Below are 23,759 nucleotides of genomic sequence, written 5' to 3' on the forward strand. Positions count from 1 at the left end.
AAAAGTTATTAAAAACTCGTTGTCATCCATGCGATCAACAAAACACGACATCGAAAGCGCATCTATCATTCACAGAGCAGGCAACTGTCAACGTGCTAGATTTGTTTGTAAACAATCACATTCCTACGCGCAGTCGCCCAGAACAGGTGGAAAAAATCCCCTCAGAAGATGGATAAATCCTACAGACGCGTCAACAAAAGAACATAAAAATGTGTCCACCAGAGATCGCTTCTACTGCACATCCCGCAACAGCGCGTTAATCGCCGAATAACGACCACAAAGCAGAGGACGATGGTGTGAACCTCAAACGTGTCGATCATGTGAGTCACGTCCATTTCACACCATAAAAAACGGAGTAAACAAGGAACTAAATCTGTCTGTGTGCAGGTAAATAAAACATTTCTAGTCTCAACACTCAACAAATGTTTGCCATTTCAGTATGCCGCCAGTCCTCGTCGAACCGTAGCCACTGGTTGGTGGCAGGATGTGTGCCGCCGGTCCGTGTTTCGATTGGTACGCCGATGCGGAGGGCGATGTGTGTGATATGTTGCCGCTGATCACGGTCAACGATAATAGCGTTATCGCCACGGAGGTCACCTTTGATGCGGGTGAGTTTCTACCGCCTGCCGGCGAGGAATTACCGTACGCGACGGACTTTGCCCTGTACGGCGATCATCGTCAGCTGTTTGCGGAGATTAGCGAAGAAAGCGGCGAGCCCCAATCGCACGAAGAAACGGCAGTTTCGTTGGAAAGTGTTTTAACTTGCAACGGGTGTAACGTGCGGTTTCAATGCAAAACACACCACACAAGGCATCAGCTTTTGCATCACGGGGATGCGTTAGCTAGCACCAAGCAGTTCGCCAAATGCCGGATTCGATGTCGGCAGTGTGGGGAACAATTCCCATTGGCACGGCAGCTCGCAGATCATCTTGCAGCCCAACATCCTCAGTGCAGCGTGTGCGAATTGTGTTTAGCAACATTCCGTGATCGTGCCTCACTCGAATGGCATCGGAACTACCATCGCTCGAAGAACCAGCCTCCGAAAGTACGCTACATCTGCGACGTCTGTCGAAAAGAATGCAACAGTTCGAGTCATCTGCATCTACATCGGAAGATTCATCTGGAGCACAAACCGTACCCCTGTACGTATGGCTGTAATCGTAGCTTCTCCTCGTCCGGCAACCGGCAGAAACATGTCGCACGCATGCATACGCACGAAAAGAAGTTCCACTGCGCACAATGCGGTGAATCGTTTATCTACGCACGACAGCTACACACCCATCGGGAGCGGAAACACGCAGAACATACCAAGAATACCAACGGTCTTTTCAGATGCGCTCGTTGCAAGGATACTTTTGATACGGAGGATGCTTTTCGGCAGCATCTAAAGACGAGTGGCTGCCTAGAGCTTCGTGCGTTTGAGTGTGTACTGTGCGCAAAACGCTTCAAGCAAAGCACCCATCTGCGCAACCATCTGCTCACTCACACGAACGGTGTACGGGCACACGGTTGTGAGCACTGTTCGAAGCGATTTACACTTCTCGGCGATCTAAAGGTACATCGCCGCACGCACACTAAAGAGAAGCCGTTCCGATGTAATCTCTGCCCGGCTGGGTTCATTGTGGGCAAGCAATTAAATAAGCATCGTGCAAAGGTTCACGGAATAGAGAGCACGCGTAAGGGATGAGGATAAGCCAGGGATCTGGTCATAAACAGAAGACAATAAAACTGAACCTCACGTGTAGCATGCTAAGCAGGAATAGAATGACCCATAATCGTACTGGAATTGGATCAGGCAGTTACAAACGCGCCGTCAATTAAATTCAAAGCAATATGACAATAAATCATGAATGTAGTTGAGCCACGTGATTGTATGATCACAATGTACATCAAACGACAGTTTTGAATGTCTACAGCATGATGACTGTGTTTCCCATTCACGTTTGAACTGCTGCCAAGCAGTGGAAGAGACACATCGGCACCAAATAAGCATCAACAGTGTTGCATCACATGATTTTTGGCAATTGTCGCTATACATAGATGGGTTTCCCATTACCGAAAATGAAACAAGCCAAGGTGCAGCTAGAGAGGGAACGTAAGAACATGGCTTGGGGGTTGATGACCCACATCTGGTCGGGTCAAAAACAATCGCCAATGTTAAAATGTAATTCAATTACTCTTCTGTATTATTTCCTTTTCCTTCTCACCTGTCCGAAATATTGACCCATCCAAACGCTCGCCATCAGAGTTAGTTTCTGGGATTCAATTTAAATTCTCTCTCTCTCTTTCTAAACAGTAAATGCGCGAGGAACGGTATGATTGACCATCACGAACGGTTTTCGAAGTCGGCCAGTCGCCAGCCGCTAATTGTACTAACCGCACCGCTTCCGGTTGTGAAGGGTCACGCCGTTGACGGTGCGACGGCGAGAAAGATCGCCGCCTAATTAAATCACCACCTCGCCACCTCCGAATTGATTCGCCTCATCCGCGCGCGCGCGCGACTCAAACGCAGGCGAGATGGCGTAAGCGTAAGAAAAGCGGAATATGTAATATGGATCTAGCCAGTGGCATAAGGCCACAGTCAAATTAAAGCCACCAACCACCAAACGATTGGCGGGCAAGTGAAACCGAACCTAAAGCGAGAGGTAAGGGGCAAGCGAGTGCAATCTTCCATGAGTTTAATGAGCCCCAATATTTATCTCACACCTATGCTTGATCTTTGCTCCAAACGAGTCTCTCTCTCAACCCTCTCTTCCTAAAAAACCAAGCGCGAAGAATAATTTTCAAATAATCTTCCATAAACGATCGACATAAATCAGTGAGCTTTTTCTCTCTATCTCTCGTTTCTCCACATCGTTTACAACCCGGTAGAGTTTACCCCTTTTTCGATTACTTCATACTTTTTTGGCGGTAATGAAGCCCTGTTTTTTTTGGCATGATCACGCAACGATCATTAGAGAGAGAGAGAGAGCAAGAGAGAGATCGTCGGAAAGGTGGTTAGGTTTGGGAACTTTCTTTGTTTAGCACAGGTTTTTTTGGAGTGTTATTTTCCCTCGGTGCAAAGTAATCGTCACTTGTGAATGTTAATTGGCATTGTTTAAACTTCAACATTGCTTTGTTGGCTTTAAAAAAAGTAAAATAATTAATAAATTTGAATTTATAGAACAACTTGTTTGAAGCTAATTTAACAGTAATTAGGTCAGTTTAAAATATGTCTTATATTAAATAAAATTTCCTTACTCTACCAAACTAACAATAAGCTCACAAGCACGTGGACCCATCGACCATCTGAACGGTCATAACGCTGGATAGACAATACCATCCGCCGGTGCAATCGAACGTGGGCGACATGGCAATACGATGGAACAACATTCACTTGACGCTCAACAATCGAGCACAACTCTGCCCCACTCCCCCCGCACATCCGCTTTCAAATACGCGCCCAACAAGTGACAAAACAATCCTATTCACACCGGAAGTGGGACCGTTTTGTACTCTCGGTTCCCATTTTCCCCCTCCGAGCTCACGTTGGGGCAGGAATTGCCTGTCCGGTAACCGATCTGTCCGAATAATGGGAAGCCATTGGATCCGGTGACACCGTGAACACGCGGCAATGTATCGGATTGCCATCTGCTGGAACGGTGGATCACCCGGCAGCAAACTCGATTTTCAGAATATTCCGTTTTTTATTGAAAAAAAAAAATCTCAGCTATCATGCAATCTAACGTTATCGTTAGCAATCGGTAATCCGAAAATAAAAACCATAAATACACCATAAAGCACGTGCGCCGCCGGGCGGGATTTATGCGCAAGCGTCCACGTGGCCTTTTCAAGGCCACCGCGATGACAGCAGAATGCACATGCATGTGTTGCGCATTTTTATTGCACCATCCCGCCCTCCCGAGTCCCAAATGTGTGTGTGTGTGTGCGTGTATGATCACCCCCACGCAAGGGAGTAAACACGTGCGTCGATGTCACCCACCAGTGTGCAGTGTTTGTAGAATTAATTTTTAAACGCTTTTTAAACCATCCCACACAACGGAGCACACGGTTGCTGCTACCGGTTTTTGTGGTGGAAATTTATCATCACCCAGCTGATGATTCCGTCGGTGATAGCTTTTTTTTTTCGTTGCAATCAAAACCCTAGGATTAATGATAAATGATCGGTCATTTGAATGTTTTCCTCCGCCATTCGATTTCACCATTGTTTGCTGGGACGACCACGACGACACCGGGAAACACGCACCGGGAGCGTCATCACCAAGCCAGAGAGTCACGATAGATTATCATGCATTCGCAGCGTCTCCTGCCGCTTTTGTAATGGTTGGCGTCGTTTTGCACATCTTGCTACGTCAGCAAACACACAATACGCCACCGTCGCCGCCGCCGCCGCCGCACCTGTCAAACGTGAAGTGAATCGCGCGTTGCGCACCATGGCAACACGTGTTTCCATTGTGCGCCGGCGATCTTCATGAGCACGCGAGCATGGGGTGTTGGTTGGGTTTTTATTCTTCTTAACATATATTTTGCACAGGTAATTCACGTGCGATTTGCAATCGTCCAACCAACCCTGAAACTGAACGCTCCCTTGTCGCGCACACAATGACCATCACACGGGCTACGGGAGATGTTACCTACCCCCCCATCCTCGATCATTCCCTTTTCCGATCACGTTTTGGCCATCATCTCTTGTGCACTATCCGACTGTCTGATACCGCTTTTATTTGTAACGTATTTGTATTTGTGGGGAAGAGGATGAGGCCAATAACACCATATCGGGGCATCGGGTTTACAGACGGAAGGGATGGCATTCTTGAAGGATTTTCTGGTAACGGATATATTACCGCTTATTGGCATTGTTTCAGTTCATTCACCAAGGATAATGATTCCCATACTTACCATTTAAAAATGACTTTTTCCTACCATTTGTTTCTTTCCCTTTTCTTCACAAAACAGAGACAGCAGCTTCTTCTTACGTCATAAATACTTTATTCTACAACTTATTACACTTTTTTGCATACGTGTTGTGCAAAATCTCTCTCGCAGTATGGTCTTTTTTCTCGCTCTTTATCGACCACCTTCCGTTTTTTTTTTCTTCTACCGCTCTTTCGTGTCTCTTACAACTAAAACATTACCACTACACGGCTTCGGCCACACTCTGTGATGACGGGATAGGGGATGCATTTTTCATTTCTTCAAGAGGGCTCTTTCTCTCTCTCTCTCGCTCTCTCTATATGGCTACAAACTACAAACATTATCAATACAAACTAACCTGTAAACCCTCTAGAAGGTGGAAGCAAACTGATAAAATGCATCTAACAAACTGCAAACTGTTGTTTTTCTTCTTTTTGTGAGAGCGTAAGCTTCCTCTCTGAAATGCTTGCCACATGGGAACGGAGGGTAATGGGGATGGGGAAGGTGAGGAACAAATTTTGGCACACGGTGTTCTCCTCGGATTCTGTTTTGCTCGGTGTGTTTGTCTCTTTTTTGCTGTGTTGCTTTTGCTTCAATACGCGCATAAACGTTGCTTACATTGTTTTGTTTTTTTTTTCTACATTGATGTAATATGCTTAACTCTATCAATTACGTTTTACAACAGTAGTAGTATCTTTTTCCTCAATTTTGAACGCTTGGTCAACCGAACGGTGGAATAGATCGCGGTGTGATAACCACACACCAGCCCCCCAATCAATGGAATGTGCAAATTGTTTGTGTTGTTACGCTGTTCTGCGACAACATTAAGAAAATCAATTAATTTGCTCCCATATAGGGGTGCTTCCCCTTTCTGCAATGACTGCTGTCCGGCCCCACAAGTGTGTCATGTCACAGAATTCCGCGTCAGTTTGTGCGTGTGTGTGAGCTGTGTGGAGCTTATCTATCGATCCGATCACAAAGGAAGGCACTGATAGCGTTATGGAAGAGACCATTTTTGTGGTCCCAGTGCCAGTGTGTTATCAGACGATGGAACGATGGCCAAGAACAAGGAGAGAAAACAAAAAAACACAACCCCCTGAACGTAATGCGTGAGTGATATGGTGCTTCGTTTAACTGCGCGTTGCAAAATCAAATTCATTTTCATCGCGTGCTCTCTGTCACCGATTGGACGCAGACGATAGCAGAGACGGTGACACGCACACCTTATCGTTGATACGTTTCTGAACGTACGACGGCGATTGGGGGTCTTGGAAAAACATTCCATCCTAGGTGGTTTTGGGGGTGGAATTCACAAAGGTCAATCAGAAAGCTATAAATTAGAACACACTATTGCGCGCGCTATAAGAAGAAGCAGACCGCAATAAAAATGGTACAGAATCAACCTTCACTTCCGGAATTCCACACCAGATGACGTCTCACGTAAGCAAGCAAATCGTGCTTTTTTGTATCACAACCTCTGCTACGGTTGGCAACGGTTGTTTTGATTACTATTTGCCCACTGCTTCCGCTACTGGATCCGTATTCCAATATCCTAATGCGCACACACACACACACAAAACGTTTGAGACGTGTAAACACTGTCACCCTTGATATGATCGTGCAAACGGCTCCGGAGCTTTAGAATAAATACACACACACACAGCTAAGCTTGTGTGTAAATAAAACAGCCACTACCGGCACGCTCAGATGCCTCGCAACAGCTTCCTTCTACAAGTCACTACTTCCGGTGCAACTTTATGTGTGGGAGAGAGAGAGTGTGAGATAAGCGACTTTCACTTTCCTCCCTCTGGGGCACGGCGATGATCTCTCCCGTGAATCCTGTGACCCACCTTCACTATTCTCCTCTCTGTCTGTTTGGGTGCATACACGATCTAACACATAAACATCTAACACAATGGACTGTCCAGCAAGACCGCGTAAGGCCTTACATTTTCTGTATGATTTCGTACTTTTTGCGCAGATCGCACACCTCGCTCTTGGGATCGTACTTCTTGCGCGCGGCCAGCTGTGCCCGCATCTCGGCCGCCGTCATCGGCAGGTTCAGCTTTTTGCCCTCGGCCGGTTTGGACGGTTCCGTCGTACCGTTCTGCGTGGTGGTGACCGGTGCCGCCGGACCAGTACCATTCAGTGCCATCTTCCCGACGGCAGCACCGTCCGTCACGGTCAGCACCTTTTTCGTGTCGTCGATGATCTTCTCCATCAGCTTCGGGTTGGTGTCCGGGGCGGCGGCCGTTCCATTGCCATTGCTGTGGCTGTGATTGTTATTGTTGTTATTGTTATTTACAGCCGTCATGCCATTGGGGGATGCCACTTTCGGTGCCTTTTCCATCTCCACCTTACCACCACCGTTTACCAGCTCCTTCGAGTCCTTTTTCACTCCATTCTCTTTGCCGTTCACACCGCCGTTCTCGTGATGCCCGTTGGTCGTACCGTTGGTAATGTTGTTGTTGTTGTTGATGGACGTCCCGTTCGTAACTGGACCGGCGGCGGCCGCTTTCGCCAGGGCCGCCTTCAGGTCGTTCGCATCGGCCCGCGGATCGATCACCAGCAGGCGCGTCTCGTTCGGCACCGTCTTGATCAGCTCGACCACCTTCTTGTGCGTCTCGGTCGTGATGTTCTGCCCGTTCACCTCGATGATGCGGTCGCCCTGGCGCAGGCCGGCCGATTCCGCCGGCGACCCATCGTCCACCTTGCCGATGTACTGGCCCGGGCGGCCCTTTTCCGCGTGCAGGTTAAACCCGTACCCGTCAAAGTCGGCCCGCTTCACCACGTGGCAGAGGCGCGCCTCGTACTTCGGGGTGGTCGTCGCACTGTTGTTGTTCTTGGACGACATACTGTGTTTTTCGGGGTGGTCCAATCGATCGAGGCTTATCAAGCGGTGTGGAATGGATGGAGCCGATTGTCACGCAACAACTGCACACGCGCACGAGTCACTCAGTTCTGGCAGACTGCCGGCTCGCTACTAAAACCCCTTTAGACACGATCCGCGCCACTATCTTCTCTTGGCGGGGGTCTCTCACGCTCACTGATGGTGTGTCTCTCTCGCTCTCTCTCTCTCTTTATCGCGGTCCGGATGTTCCGTTATCTGTGAATGAAATCGAAATCGAAGCGGGGAGAAAAAACGGAAATTTGTTAGTACCATTCCGTGACTGTCGTACGTAAAAATGCACAATTAATCGGCGTACATCGATCGAAGCGCTTCCTCCCTCATTGGTATTCTACCCGAAATGGCAAACAAAAACAGTTGCTCCATTGCTGATCGTCCGGGACGTGGAGGAGTTCGTCGTGTTTTGCAATACGTGAAAGATTTACATGTGTTCTTGAAAGGCTGCTTCCCCCAACCGGAGGCATTCCCCTTCAACAGACAGAGTTAATCGTGCAATAATTGATTCTAAACATAGGCGTGATGAATGAATAAGCGCAACAAATTGGAGGAAAAGTGACTCATCATTTGCATTAAACGATCCTTTGCGCCAAGAGCAAGTGCAACCAAGAGAGCAGCTCGCTGATTGGTCGCTCAGTGAGGCCACCCAGTGATGTAGTAATTGCACTAAGCAACTGTCATAAAGTACGGCACTTTACGAGCATGGCGGCGGCCACTCCAGATCTAAACACGACCACCACCCTTACCTCTCGTCGTCTATAAATATTTCACATTGCAGAGTGGGACTATTTATTCCATTATTTAATCCCACTTGCCAGTTTAGAGACACTTGAGGAATGTTGTTAGTCACAATTGTCGTTTATGGATTGTCTTATTGAATCGTTAAATTAGCTTTAAATATTATATCAATTTTTTGCTCTATTTTTTCCCCTTCACTGATCCTTCAGAAATATATTTGGAAATGTTGGATTTCTTCTATTGAAGAGTTTCTATCGGAATCTGCCTCTCGCTCATGACACTCTCCTCCATGGAAGGGTTTGCTCGTCTCGCGCGTTAAATAATTCACTATCGCGTGTAATTGATTTACGACCATTTCGGAAGGTCTCACACCAATAAGCGATGACACAGTGCAATGGGTCGATGGGAAGGAGAGCCCCGTGTGCCCGTGAAGCACACAAATTGTGCTCAAACAAGAAGAAGAAGAAGAAGGAGAGCAAAAGGAAACACACCATAACTGGTTCACTTTTGGCCAAACCGATTACAGTACAGTGCTGTAGTTGTACTGCGCAGAGCAGCTTCTGTTGCAATCACGTAAGAAATAAATGCCCCGATATGTTATTATGGTGCGATTGGAGGTTAGGCACAGGTTGCAGCTACTTGGTTGGCTCCCTTTTACCACTACCAACACTGTCACGCTTTGGAGAGCCTTGGACAACGGGGTGCAGGCAGGGATTCCTTTCGCGACTTTGAAAGCTCGGCCTTATGCGCGCGCGGGTCATTGCACGCCGCCGCACAGTGATGATGCAGGGGGAGGGTGAATGCAGAATGCATCCGAGCGCGCGTTTCTGATCTATTTCTATGATCAAACCTGCCCACTGCCACCTCCACAGCGAGGCCCTAAAGACACGTTGCCTTTCAAACTTCCGGCGCTGCTGCTCCGTTGGGCTGGTGTGCACACGACGGGCTGCAATATAGTGAGATTAGAGCCATTGATAGTACAGTATGCGCACTAAACCCTCCGAACGCCGAAGTAAAGTGGTCCACAGGAAACGCTGATTAGAAGCGGGGCCAGCTCCTCCCCGAGGCCGAAGTGGGCGATGCACAAAAAAGTCTTCACGCAATCAGGCCTCGCTCCTCCACACCTAATCAAGGGGCGAATAAAATGCGCCTAGGTGTTTGAAGCAAAACTAACTGGCGGTTGGTGATCGGAAAGGGAGCAGCCATAGCGTCGTCGTCGTAGTTGACGCAGGTGGTAGGGTACACTGTACGCGCTATGTCATGGTCGCCATTCGAGTGTGGGGAATATCCAATACCAATAGAGAGAGAGGTGAGGGAGCGTAACAACATTGCTGAAGATTAATTGCCAGGCTCCTTATATTGAGCAACCCGACCAGAAGCCGCAACTTTGCGAAACTTTTGGGGGCTTTGGAAGAAAATCGATTTCTTGCCACCACACCAAACGGGACAAGGTTGTGAGCATTTGCAAACGGGTTTTTGTTTCTACTTCTGCTGCTGCTACTGCTGCTGCTGCTGTGTATTAGAAATAACCGCTTATAAATGCAACGATCGTATGCGCTTGCCGTGTACCCCCTCTTGGGGGTGGATGTTTTATGTTCGATTAATATTAATTCTTTATGGAAAGCAACTATTGCAAAAATGTTCATAGTTTATGTCTTTCCATAGGCCGACAGACCTCGCCTTAACACTTGTGGCTGTATTTTATCTCTAAATGTGCTGTTATTCCCATTCTCCCAAAGTGTTACAACGATACTGCACTTGAACTTTTCCGATAAGCGAAACGCACACACAATGACTTATGGTGCGTAGTAGTACAAGCAGCACACCCACCCATACCCACTCGTCTTCAAATTCAATCTGTTTATTTTCCAATCTATCAGACCGTGGCAAATTATGAGATAATGTTTTTGAGCGTGCCGTTACTACTGCGCACAACGAAATAGAATAAATTACGCGTGCATGTGCTTACGCGCAGGAAAATTGAAAACGTGCCTCCGGGATGGAGGGCCGAGCACGGAACAGGTAATTAACATTTTTTGGAATTAATTTGTACATCTTACTAATAATAAATGAGTAGTCCCGCCAGGAAGGCGAGTTTTTTTTTTGTGCGAGGGCTAGTAGTATTCCATTTCAACTTCCGAATGTTTTTTTTTTCTGCTGAAGTTGGTTCCATCTACAAGACCATTTGTACTGTCATTATTGAGCTAGATCAGCAATACCACACTAGACTGGAAAGTGATAGTAAGAGCACATGTTCGTCGGTAACGAGCAAGCGACTATCGGAGTTGTCCTAACCAATTGCCGTTCCAGGTAAGGTGAAAGGTTACTGGGAGATACATCGGAGGTACGGGAAGTTGTCATGGAAAGTGTTGCTGTAGGGCCAGGCGATCAAGATACGCAATGAGCGGGCTCTGCCCTCGTTACCGAACAAATGGAGCAACACTTGGCAATTAGCAAAGGAAAGCTGCCGGAGCTGCACTGAACTGGAGGAGTGCCTGAGTGCGATCAAGTGCTGTGATTTAAGGATCAGTACAACTGAAGTAGAAGGTCGCTTTTACCCAAAACGATGCAGGATGTAATGGAATTGGAGTTAAGAATTGGTCCAGAAACTGCAAAACTCATAATTTGATCGTTTTGAGCAGAGTCTTTGTAGCATCAACTCCAGGCTTTTTAATGGTTGTTTTGATAGGAGTTGGTGGCCTGTAAAACCCAATGGTGTACACCAAGTGCAACATGATATAGAATTTCTTAATCAAGATGTTCAAGATATAGATATAAACTCTATGAGAAATACGGATGCCTTGAGCATGTCATTGAAATTGACACAGGAGAACCTTTTCTCTCTCGTCTGCAACAAGCTTATCTTGCAAAGAAATTGAATTTAAAAAGGTAACTCAACATTCCCACACCTGCCAAAGGGAATACAAAAGAGCGTGTTCTGGCACATCCAAAATCCCCAATTAATAATTCCACCCGTCGTTTGAAGTACTCGTTATCTTGCGTATGCGTGCGCACTAATATCATGCGTGTGCGTGCCCCATCATGTTGACCTGCAAAAATGTGCCATAGCTCAAGGTCTTGTTGCACTGCTGCTTCTGCTGCTGCTGCTGGTTTAGGAATATGCATGAAGCTTTATTTGTTTGCTCCGAAACTAAACCATCCCCGGTTTTTCTACCAACCCCCCACAGAAGCATCAGCAGGAGAGAAGCCACCCCATTCGGGTGTGATCGATGGCGGTGGTGGTGGATACTACCACTACCCCCTCACTCAGTGCTGCATTCTATTATTTATTCGCAACAAAACAAAAAAGAAAAAACTAATTGCTCACATGCGCACGTTCGCCGACACGTTCGTCGGCAGTAGGGTGAAGGGTGGCCCAACCCGATCATGATGAATGTACACGCCAGGCCCGGCCAGCACACGACGCCCCCTTACACAAAAAGCAGCGGTGATGTGGGTATTGCATCGCCCACCCACAGGGAGGCCAAAGAGAAGATGGTTCATGGATCCAGGTGGGAATTGTAAAATAGAAGGCAAATGCAAACAAAAAGTGCACCTTCCATCCACCTGCCTGCAGCCCGTGGGGCGGATGCACTTTCTCGGCATGGCGTGCCGACTGCAACGTTTGAAGCAGCGAACTGAAAACAATGTGATATGCCGGTTATTTGGGAGGTAAGCAGGCAGGCAGCATAGGTCATGAACGAATCATCTCTCTCGCGCTCCCCATGTTTGCAGCAAGTGGGGCGCTATTGTTTTGCCGTTTTTTTTAGCCGCGCTGCGACCTTACATAAAATTGGTGAGCAAGCAATTCTTCTCTGCTGGTCGACTTCTTGATGTATGTACGGGACACCCAAGAGGCTTGATGGAAGTGAGCAGAGGGAAGATTAATGAGTTTTGTTGATGCTGGGTGGATAATAGATTCGTGAGAAACGTTGGAGGGGGAAAAAAGGCCACAAATTCATACGCTACCGGAGGGGTAGCTTTTTAAGGTGAGCTTGTGAGCGATTGCGAGTGAACTTACTTGCTCACCATGAGGCTTCAACAAACACCAAGAACATCTCACAAACGGGATGATCATATCTTACGGTAGCGCCCTTCTAAGCGGTAGATCTGACACTAATTTGAACACTACATTTGTTTTTTACTGCTTAGAGTACACTAATTGCAAGTGCACCCTCAAAGTGCATCTTCACGATAGACGACGAACCTCGCGTTTTGCTGGAAGTTTCTCACAATCTGCAAGCAACCCAAACGGGCACTGAAAAGAGCCACTGCTAGACTCCGCTCTTTCCACACCCGGGAACTAAAAACGGCCACTCCAAATACCTCATTTTGGTGGTGCGCGTTGCACACTGAGCACACGTCAAGATTTTATCCGATTCGCATGCACGCGCGTGCTGTGGCCACCCGGCATGGTTCGAGGAATAGGATTAACATCGTCGCCATCGTTGGAGCTTTCCCGCTCCACATCAAAATCCTTATCTCCAGTTCACCTTGCCTGGCGATGCGAATCGTGGTCTCTGGTCGGGGTGTGTGTAATCGTGCGGTTGATTTTACAACTATTCGTTCAGTTTGTTCGCGGCACTCGGATTAGGAAAAAGCAAACACAACATGCCGCCGTTCAAGGGGACTTTCCTCTCGCGTTCGACCTATGCTTATAGATACATTATTGCATTTACTAATTTAATCTCACTCCCACCTGTGCTCGGGGCGAGGCGGGGAGCTTAATAATTGCTACCATTGGTGGTGTTTGCCTTGTGCGAGATGTCTTTAATGTTCTCTCCCCGTTTGTTTGCTTTTGGCAGGTGAAGAAGTAGGAGGTTTGTTAAATATTTTGTCACTGAGATGGTTGGCACGTTTGTCGGTTAGATAATGCCACCCCACCTGGCGACCCCCCCTGGCGAGCCCGCACCGATTGCAGTGCGAATGTTTGTACAATATCTGGTGGTGGCTCTTTCCCCTTCGCGCTGGTGGAGTTTGTTTTAATTTTGCAATGTGTCGAGACTTTTACTTTTTCCACCATCGGGTGCTAGGCTTGCTCATGAAAGGAGAGCCTTTATTCGGTCCAATAACTCGATAAGTGAAGCGTTATCGGAGCGGTTTATTTTTGGCAAGATCTTTGCGACGTATTTATGTCCCACATGCAGACCCTGAGGAGAGGCCAGTAACATTGACTCACTTCGTAACCCGTCCCCCGGCGCACAATATGAATTACCTCATCAATCATTAAAGGGCAAAAATATTCCAATCAATTACCATTCCATAAACATACACACACACGGAGTGCTAATCGCAAATATTGCCAACACGTACATGAGATCATCATCATCCGCTTGCCAGAGGCACAATAATACAACAAGACGGATGTATCTAGCACCTCCTCACAAACGCGAAGGCTTTGTGAAGGTCACGATCATCTTCTTCGTGCGTTCGCCACACGAAAGGAAATGGACGTTTATGTATAAATCAAATAAAAACACACACAACAAACCTTCCAAATCAATCGACAGGAAGAAACGTTTAGAACAAAATAAAAGGTTCGTCGCTTGCGTCGTTGATCGGTTGTTGAAACAGATTGAATTTAAAAGTGGATGTGAAGCATTAATCTTGCTTGTAAAGAGTCGTCTTTTCCACATGCAACCGCGATTGTCACAACACGATAACAAAAAGGTAGCGAGAGATATGGTGAGAACAACCGTGAAAAGAGGAAAGAATAGGAAAATAAATCTTAACACAGCGTAAAATGGAAAATTCTCACCCGTTTCTCATCCATTTCCGATACACGATCGTAACGAATAATAATAATAAATGACCGGAAACGGTTGTCACCACTTGAGTGTGTGTATAACCGACCGTCAGGATGTAAATGCGCTTGGTATGTGTTCATACCCTGTCCGCGCTGTTTCGAAAGTCCGACAGTTGGTCAGGTTGGTCTTATCGAATCGAGCAAGCAGCAGCAGCAGCAATACAAGCAACATTTTAATAAACACGTCCAGGTAAACAACATCGCTCAATATGGCGAAGGCGGAAAAAACCGGCATCATACACACACAGACACACACACACACACGAAGCGATAAAAATTTTACGCCACTTTTGCACTTTTTTGCGCGTGTCAACTTCACCGCCGGGCTGTCGATTAACCGAACTACCGGATGGTGGTGGTGGGGAGGAGCAAGAAATCGGAAATATGTTCTTTTTTTACTCTACTCCTCTACTACACACCATGCCGGTGTTGCTAGTTTGCCGATAAGCGTTTAAGACGATCATGTACAGTGAGCGGCAGTGCAACACGGGGCAGATGAAAACAGCGGGTAGATTTGTTATTTGTTTGTCATTATATCAGTGAGTGGTTTACTCTCTCTCTCTCTCTCTCTTTCTCTCTCTGTGTCGTGTCGGTTTCCGTACGCGGATGTTGTCGAAGGAAGTACTAGTTAAGACGTAATGGTTTGCATTGCACCGAATCTCACATCTTACGATCGTCATGCGATGCGTGTTATATGGCGTTATTACTTATCAACGTGGAGACAACCGCGTAGTGTAGTGTGACAAGCGATCAGCCTTTTCCCCACTACACACACAGGTCACAGGTTCAAGTCTACTTTCGCGGGAACACTGGAGCGCGCGCGTGCATTCCTCAGTTAATATGTGTGATTGTGTTCTGCTTAATTCATCGCAATTAATCCACGCATACGATCTTCACAAACAGGAAAAAACATTCGACTTAAAACAATGACACAAGCACATCTTTTTCGCACCTCACATATGACTCACTCAGCTATTTCGTGCAGGGGCATCTCTCTCTATCTCTATATTCGCTAAGCAAGTCTCTCTCTATATTTAAATCCACCAATGCCGCTCCAATTTCCTTTTACCACCACCACCCAACTGTGTTTTATTGCACTTGCACCAGAGCACACACAGCAGCCGGAACCTGTGTGCTCTTGCGATGTCGCATTTGCTGCCACCGCCACCGCCGCTCTGGTGCAATAAGTGTGTGATATAATTAGCAAGCCCATGTGGGAAGCAAATAAGCGTACTACCGGCGCGTTGTGACTAATGATTTGCCTGGATTAAGAGGTGAAAGTGGCTTCACGAAGACATACCGCGCGATCGCACGCACAGGGCACCGAAGCTGAAGCCCCGCAAGACTTGCACTAGTTTTAGCGCAAATGATTGGAAGAATGCTGCCGGTTGAGTGTCGAAATTAGCTTGCCTCGCTGTCTCGATCGATCACACACACATCTCGCCTGGTGGGGAAAAACCAACGTGCTAGGGGAGAGCTGCTGCAGCTGAACAAACTGAACTATTTACGAGCACACAAAAGGTTGAGCGCTGTATTTCAATCAACTACTGCTTGCTACTGTTCCCAAACAGGGCGAGAGCTTTAAAGATGCTATGGAATGAATAAAAATAGTCTTTTACATTCAAGATATTTAATTTTAGACCCTCTCTTTTCCATATTTGATTCTATTACATAAGATCTCATTACTTCATTGCACACGGCAACAACAAAAGCCTTTCCCTTCGTCTTTTAAGATGCACTCCAAAAATTGCATCTCTCCACCTTTAGCCACAACATTCCATCGTTCGGCCAGGCCAACAGGTTTAGTTTCTCCCCTATATCTCTCTCCTTCTCTCACAGGTTCCTTCACTTCCCATTCCAATCGTTCGGACCCCGTTGTCAGGCAAAAATTATCGTCATAGCACGAATTCCTGCGATGCATTGTTGTGGTGGTGGTAGTAGTAGTAGTAGTAGCAAGATATGATCACCGCCAAGAGAGTGACGTGATCTTCGTCGCCAGAGCACGTAATCGAATCCCTCCCTACCCAGCGCGTCTTGGAAGATGCGCCACAAAACGGAACTCCCGAGATTGTGCGGAGCCGCGACCGTTCCAAGGTTACGCTGTGCGGGCTAACGATCATCAGCAGCCGCGTGATGGGTTTTTGCCCATCATCCACTCTTCCTTCTCCTCCGGGATGCCGATACGAGATCTTGACGGCGATTAAAATGCGCGCCACATTTTGACGATGACCTAACGCTAAAAAGCTCGCTGTGTCATCCCCGAAGGTTAGGCCAATATTAGGACCCTCGCCGTTCAATCACACAACCGTCCATCAGACCCAACGATGACGAAGCATCGGAAAGGCGGGGGAAATGATGGAAATGTTGGCTGAAGGTGGCTAATCAGTGACATGCGACAGAAAAATGCGCAAGAAAAGTACACAGTCGTCCACCAGTGTGCCCAATTGCCGGAGCTTTTCTTTGTCTTCTCCCTTCAACCAGGCGGCTAATTAGTCGTCCAGAGTGGAAGGGTTGCTTCTGGTTTCAGAAGGCGAGCTGTAGATGTGACGTGCCGTGTAATCACACCGATCGGACCAGAGGAGCGGAGGTTGTGATTTTTCTGCACCAACACTCGCAGCATGTGTACCACCGCCGGGTGTACTACACCAAAGCGAACGGTTTTGTTCAGCAGCAAACAAATTGAAAGCAATTGGGAGCAACAGAAGAACCGGGATCGAAGTGACGCCGTGAGCGCCATCAACCATGGCCGGCGTGCGGACACCGTCGCTCCAAGCGTGACGCGCGTTCCAGTGTTCCTGCCTGGGTCACACAAAGGCGACGGACTGTAGCGGTCAGCAGAAGCAGAGAGCAAGAATCGAGGAGGATTGATGTAATTCTTTCCGATTTTCTCTGCAACGAAAAGCAAAACGGAGTACGCAACAAGTCTTTTCCTTACATCCGTTCTTCTTGGCGGAGTTGCAAGCGCCCTGTTGGGTTGGATGTGTGTGAGTAGGATGCCCACATGAGTCTACCCACCACGATCCTCTCAAACCCTCTCAAATCCTCCAACCCGGTGGTAGGCGTGACGCATCAAGAAAGAAAAAACGATGAGACTTCTCCCCGATTGGAGTCGGAGCTAGAGAGACTTGAAGACTTCGCTTTCGTCGGTCACAAACCGGTTCCTTCGCACCGGAGAAGGGACGTAAGAGTGTAGGGTTTGTGGATGTTTATTGCCATCATATACCTCACACATACGTGTAGGTCGTCCGATGCCATAACCAAACACACACACACACGCACACATAAGCAATGTTCCTTGGGGACAGAACGGAAAACAAGATGCAGCATGGCATGGTATTCTCGCTTCTCGTACCTATATGGTTCTCGATCGCCTCGAGGGTACGGGGGTACGGCGAATCAGGTCCTGAACTTTGTGTGCTGATCTTCATACTCTGGACACGTTGAGGATGCGCCGGATACACGAACCGTGTCATTGGCTCTCAGGCCCTGGGCGCGCGGTGTTGTTCGTGACTGCGCGATGCGCACAGATATAGAAAAAACAGAACCGTAATTCCTCTACGGAGGATTATTGCCGGCCAAAACACTCTGCTGCAATTTGTACCCCGTCGGGAGAGTCGCGTTCGCAGCTTAGAAAATCTCGTCCGAGGTCAATAGCTCTTGGCTAGGAGGAACATCTTGAGGGCGAACATAAGATGGAAAGACTTCAACGAGCGTTAAGAGGAAAGCTTCGTTCTGAAGGTTCTATTCCCTTGTCGGTTCTAACGATGCGGTGTGTCATAAACAGTTTAAAATGCCTCTTTTTATTGAACATTCAGCATAATCTATTGAACCCGTAGCAGATGAGAGGTTCGGGTATTAATATTGAAGAAAATGGAAGAATTCTGAATAACCCATTTGAATGTCTGATTCTGTTTTATTGTTTGGGACAGCTCTGGGAGGAAAACAAGTTATCGAGCTTCGGAAATATCTTCACAGTAAATTAGGATGTCGCACACGCTGTACTGGAGAGATCATGGATTAAAGAGGTCTTTTGTTGAGCTCTTCTTCTTCTAACCTTAATTCTCCACAATCACAACCAGGTTCGAATGCTACAAGATCCCTTGGAAATCTTAATCCCCCTATTCATTTTCTCGCACTACACCTAGTTCACGTTAATTGCTTCCCATTTTTACTTTCACTTTTAAAACTCCCCGGCTAATCCATTACCGTGGGTCTACCCCTTTCGGCTTTGTTTACCCTTATGCAGGTTGAAAAGCTGAGAGTTTCGCCCGCCGTTTTTAACCACCTGACTCTGACTGATCTCTTGATCAGCTGATCTCCGAAGCGCGAGCGCACACCTGCTAATGAATTTGATCATTTAGCCTCATCATTACGTCGGACCGAATGAACGGAACGGTGAATTTTATCGCCTGCGTCACAAATTCGAAACCAAACCGAATTCAAAACGACCTTCCAAAGCGGTTGATGCCGAAAATGCACTCCTTCCTCCCTCACCCCGCCTTCAAGTCCATAATGTATCATAATCGCACATTAGGCAGAGCAGAGGGTGAGCTAATAGGATTATCCAAGCAGGCAATATCTATGTGTGTGTGCCTAGCAACCAAGAACCTCGAGGGTAGTACAATTCGGAGCACCATTTAATCAAGGCTGCACTGAAGCATGAGACACTTTGCCCATAATGTGCGTGGCTGTTTGCTTCCGTGCCGGAATCTCGCGGCCTGATTCGCTGTGGTGAGTAAAGTTATTCAAACCGAAAGAATTAACTTGTCCGCGGCTGTTTAGTTTGCGAGCGTGCCTTTTTATTTCTTCTTCGCTAAACCCACAAGACCAAGCGTGCATTTTGTGTGAACTTGAAACAAAATAAAATGGACCGGCGGGGCTGGTTCGGAGGGAGAGTATTGGTTCCGTAATATTTAGTCGCAGCAAGGTGGTGGTGATGGTTTTCGAAGGGCAGGAGGGCGCATTTGCCTTTGGTCACGTCTCTGTTTCGTTTCCGCCACACGCTGATGGTGATGGCCGTGGTCCCGGTTCGCGTTTTCAATTCATCTAGCGTCGATCTTGGACAACAGAGTAGCAGATGAGACTGTGGAAGGCAAAAAAACACACAAACGCTCTAAACAAATAAAGGCCCCGATCAGCGCGGCATGACTTTTTAATTTGATCGTTTTTATTCAGCGAACGAAATCGAACCGTTAAATATCCGGACTCTGGGGAGGGGGGACAAAAAAAGACCCCAGTTCGGAAGTAGTCGATACCGCAGATTGGGTGACCTTAATTTTGCCTACCGTCCCGGTCAGAACATGACGCGGATGACAGTTTGATGGACGGCACCCTCTGGGAGGTTCGTCGTTTGTTGGTGGTGGGCGATTTGCGTGCCGGAATTCGCTATCACATGGATAGTAGTCGTGGGATTACGGGGGTGGAAGAAGGGATATATTTTGGCAGCTAAATTGGTTGACATTGAATGATTGAGCGGGTGCGATCACCTCTCCGGAAACCTCCCAGAATGGTTATAATACATTGTTTACACGGCAGTAGCATGCCGTCCGATGTCAATCGATCTGCCCCGACAACAATCAACACATGACTCATCGGGGTGGCGGAAACCGCGGGACCGCATCGCTAGAATGCCCTTTAACACAAGTAGCGAGAAGAATACTAATGAACGTGCCGTTGCTGTAAATATGTTGTGCTAGAGAATCGTATAAACCCTATCCATATGCCCTGCTTCCTGTTGTCGTCTCATTTTGAAATTTGCTTTAATAATTCGAGTTCGATTTTATTACACTTTTTTCATGGAATTTCCTGCCTTTTTCATCCCCCCAAAAGTAGAACCGCCAGACGATCGATGACCGATTGCGGACCAACTAAAACCCAGGCCCGGATGACGTAATTTGATCATCAAGCTGTTCCCTCATGCATTGGCGCAGTGTGGAAGACGCCGAGGGACCAAAATAACGCAAAAAAAACCAGCGTCACTCGCCAACGTGAAAGAAAAACATACACATTCTCCCCATCATATGTCCGGTTCAAAGCGCCTTTCGAGCGCTGAAGTTATTGCGACGTATTTCTCCGGCCGACTACGATCGATCTTCGTATGGAGATGTTTATTGGGAGTCTCTGTTTTATCAGCGTCACCGTTGGCTGCCACCGTAGTATGTCATGGGACGACGAAAACAGTTTAAAGTTTGCTACTGGAAAGCCGTCATGGGAAACGGGCCAATCAACGGGGACGAAGACATTGAACGTGTATGTAGACGAAACTGCCAAAAACAACGATCCAAAATAATATGTGTCTGTACACCAGATGTCCGGGAGGGACAACTCATTGGATGGGAAAGTCCAACCAGTCCCCCGAGAGGACTAACTAGTTTCGGTGTTTTCTTTACATTTTTTTTAGCTGAACTTTGACTGATAACTTCGATCGATCGATACACGATCAATTTCGTATGACCGCGACACATTATAATATCGCCTGGCCTATGTCATTCAGGTGCTGTCGAAGTTGTGTTTGCACTTTCATCCGCTCTGGAATTGACGGGGATCTTCGAAGAAGACCGAAAAGAAGCGGTGCTTGTAAGAAACTTACCCACACTTTCGGACAAACGTTGGTCCCACTCCCTCGTGAAGGGGGCCATTATTTGGACCTGTAGCTTTCCTCTTACCTCACGCGCTTTCAAATAAGTTGCAATCCAAAAAACACAGACCCAGCATTCGGAGACATCAAGCCACGGCGCGAGCTCGCGCGCTCGCGGAAAACCTGCCCCGAAAGCAACCTGTGCAACCACCAGGGGGAAATCATTACATGATCAAGCATTTCCCTGTACCACTCACTACCCAGTGCCTCCCAGCAGCAGCAGCATGCCAATTTCTATTGCTCAGCAAACCTGAAGCTTTGCGTAAAAAAGCCCCGAAACGTTGCGCATTTTACGTCTGTCGCTCTTCTCGGGGCGAATTTCAACAGACAGGGCGAGTAGTGGTGTAGTTGGAGACCGCAGCACAACCTGTCACAACGCAGTACTACTACCACGAGAACGGGTTAGCACTCACAGCAGCAGCAACAGCAGCTTCATAGCCGACCGACTGGGGAGGTTGCTGCTGCTTACGAGATTTGAAGGAAACGAACAGTTTCACGCGCGACGACCGTGCTTCCAGAAAGATCTTGCGCCCCCGAAACACGTGACGCGTGTGATCATGACTAGAATTAAAGGCATTGGACGATGATACCAGCATCTTCCCGACACTCCACTGTGTGTGACAAATATGTTTATTTTTTTTTCTATCTTTAATTTCTATCTTCAGTTTCTAGTTCCTTCTGTCTGTTGTTGTTGCTGCTGCTGCCTACGGCCCCCGTTGGTGAGACATTATCGTGTTTCGATTGCGAAGTTTCGCGTATCGCTGATAAATATGGATGAAAACACATTCGCTCCGCCTATCTACACGGTGGTGCTGCCTCAACAACAACCTTCCCGCCCTTCGGGGGCAGGCGTCAGGGGGAAGGTGTTCCCAGGCCCTCACACCCAATCTGTGTTCTTATCGAGCAAAATTTGCACTTTGTTTGGTCCCTTGGGGCGCTCTGTCGAGATCGAAATCATTTTCGGGGACACAACAGCAGCAACAATACAAGCACACCGGTTGTTGTTGTGGTGGCTGCCTGTGAAGGTGGACGACACGTGACAAGCGGGACAGACAGGAAAATCCAGTTCCAAAACAGCAGGTGTGATGACCTTGCTTGATGGTGCGAAGGAGCGGTCAGGTTAACAAAAATGTCAGGCTTTCTAGCCCAGTTTGCTGAACGTATGCTGGCGCGGGTGGGGACTTGTGTTAAGCGTCCAAAAGCTGATGCGATAAAGCACAGCTCATGATGATAAAAAATTCTGCACCTTTCGTAAGTTGCAAATTGGAAGTGACATTCCGTGTGATGCACACGGTCACCATATTCATTGGTCGAAAAACCTGTGAAATGAGCCTAATGATGCTTAATTTGATAAGCTCGCGCAGCACTCGGGAATGTTTAATCGAGCTGTTAGCACTCCAACAGCAAGGCCTGAATCATTATTGAACAATGGACGCGCAGGGTGTTGTTGTATGTCGTCTTACTGGGTGTACAGTTTTCCTCAAAAATTCCACAGATTTGTTAGCGGAACGGAATGCGCAAAAAGCTGCATCGGTGGCGCGCTTGCTCGCGTAACAGTTTTGCCCTACGGTCACGTTCAACGCGCAAGGCTTAGAGATGGCGCACGAGACTACACAACCGAAGGGCTGGTCGCGACCAGCACCATCAGAGGCCTCAATCGGGCAAACAAGTGTCATTTGTTCTGCGTTGTCCCGGACCTCACCGGGCACGTACGCATTGTGCCGGCGTTGTGCATGTGTTGGGCGGCCCAACAACGAGCGCTTTTGCAACTGGAGCCGAACATTCTTGCCACTCTCAAGGTCTTGGTGGTCCGTCTCGGCAGGGGGGCGACCAGCAACCGAAAAGTGTTCCTGTTTTGAGACGGGAAAACTTGTTTACCTTTTTTTCGCGGATGACCTTGATCATTCCAATCCCCAAATCGTTCGACTTTGCATATAGATGGCGAATTTGCTTCTAAAATTAGAAATTATATTAAGGTTGATTTCTTACCTCTGTATTCTTTATATTAATGCGATGACTTTTGTGTTGTCGTTCACTTCGAGGTCACTTTATCACCGAATTAATTGTAACTGCAAGATAAAATTGATAAATCGTGGTAATTAAACTGCACTGGTACTACACTGATCGCTGTAGATCGTTAGGAAATAGTGAATAGGATCTACTACAAACAAGTTTTATAAAACGCTCACTTCGAACAAGATCATATAAACCATCTGAAAATCACTCTTTCACACCCTAGGATCACTTCGCAAAAAGCAAAAATACCGTCAACATGGAACGACGCTCACTCTTGTAAATCACACCGAAAACTGCCAATATTCTGTGATTACAGGTTAAATTAACATCTTCTTCCTTCGTTTTGTTGGTGTTTCTTTTCTCTCGCCTCTGAACTCGTTTCCTGCAAGCTTCAAACTGAGGCTGCTCCAGAAGGATGGCAGGTGAAAAAGGAAGCCCAAGAGCACGATAGCACGGGAAGAGAAAGAAACCTCTCGCCTTAAGCGGCCCTGCTTGGTAGACCTTTTATACACTTCAGTATACAACTAACACAATTATTACCAACAATTTATGTAATTTTGTCACATTTGCACCTCTTTTATAAAGAGTAGATATAAATCTGCTTCAAACACAATGGGGAAACCGCACTCACCGTCTAGGAGAACTACCTGGATTATACAACCGTACCGTAGGGAAGCAACAAGTTCAACTGACTCCCTTCGCTGTGGGACCGTTCGTCTTCAAACGTAGAAAAACATGCTGCT

At 47.3% G+C, this 23,759-nt stretch overlaps 2 protein-coding genes across 6 annotated transcripts; one reads left to right on the forward strand and one right to left on the reverse strand.

Annotated features, from left to right (window-relative positions):
• Positions 1 to 118: 118 nt before the first annotated feature.
• LOC120904622 (zinc finger protein 585B-like) lies at positions 119 to 1,894 on the forward strand. Its single transcript, XM_040314782.1, has 2 exons — positions 119 to 320; positions 439 to 1,894. The coding sequence occupies exon 2, from the start codon at positions 485 to 487 to the stop codon at positions 1,685 to 1,687; it is 1,203 nt and encodes a 400-aa protein (XP_040170716.1). The 5' UTR covers positions 119 to 320; positions 439 to 484; the 3' UTR covers positions 1,688 to 1,894.
• Positions 1,895 to 4,966: 3,072 nt separating this feature from the next.
• Positions 4,967 to 23,759, reverse strand: LOC120901506 (Na(+)/H(+) exchange regulatory cofactor-like protein nrfl-1). Of its 5 annotated transcripts, none has more exons than XM_040309506.1 (3): positions 23,648 to 23,759; positions 22,990 to 23,069; positions 4,967 to 8,020 (listed from the first exon to the last, which is right to left on the reverse strand). In XM_040309506.1, the coding sequence occupies exon 3, from the start codon at positions 7,766 to 7,768 to the stop codon at positions 6,860 to 6,862; it is 909 nt and encodes a 302-aa protein (XP_040165440.1). In that variant the 5' UTR covers positions 7,769 to 8,020; positions 22,990 to 23,069; positions 23,648 to 23,759; the 3' UTR covers positions 4,967 to 6,859. The 5 variants fall into 5 exon arrangements, with proteins under 5 accessions (XP_040165440.1, XP_040165442.1, XP_040165441.1 ...); XM_040309508.1 differs by having other exon boundaries at positions 23,664 to 23,682; XM_040309507.1 differs by lacking the exon at positions 23,648 to 23,759 and adding an exon at positions 23,557 to 23,575.

The sequence above is a fragment of the Anopheles arabiensis genome, chromosome 3 (genome assembly GCF_016920715.1).
Source record: "Anopheles arabiensis isolate DONGOLA chromosome 3, AaraD3, whole genome shotgun sequence".
In the NCBI taxonomy this organism is placed as follows: Eukaryota; Metazoa; Arthropoda; class Insecta; order Diptera; family Culicidae; genus Anopheles; species Anopheles arabiensis.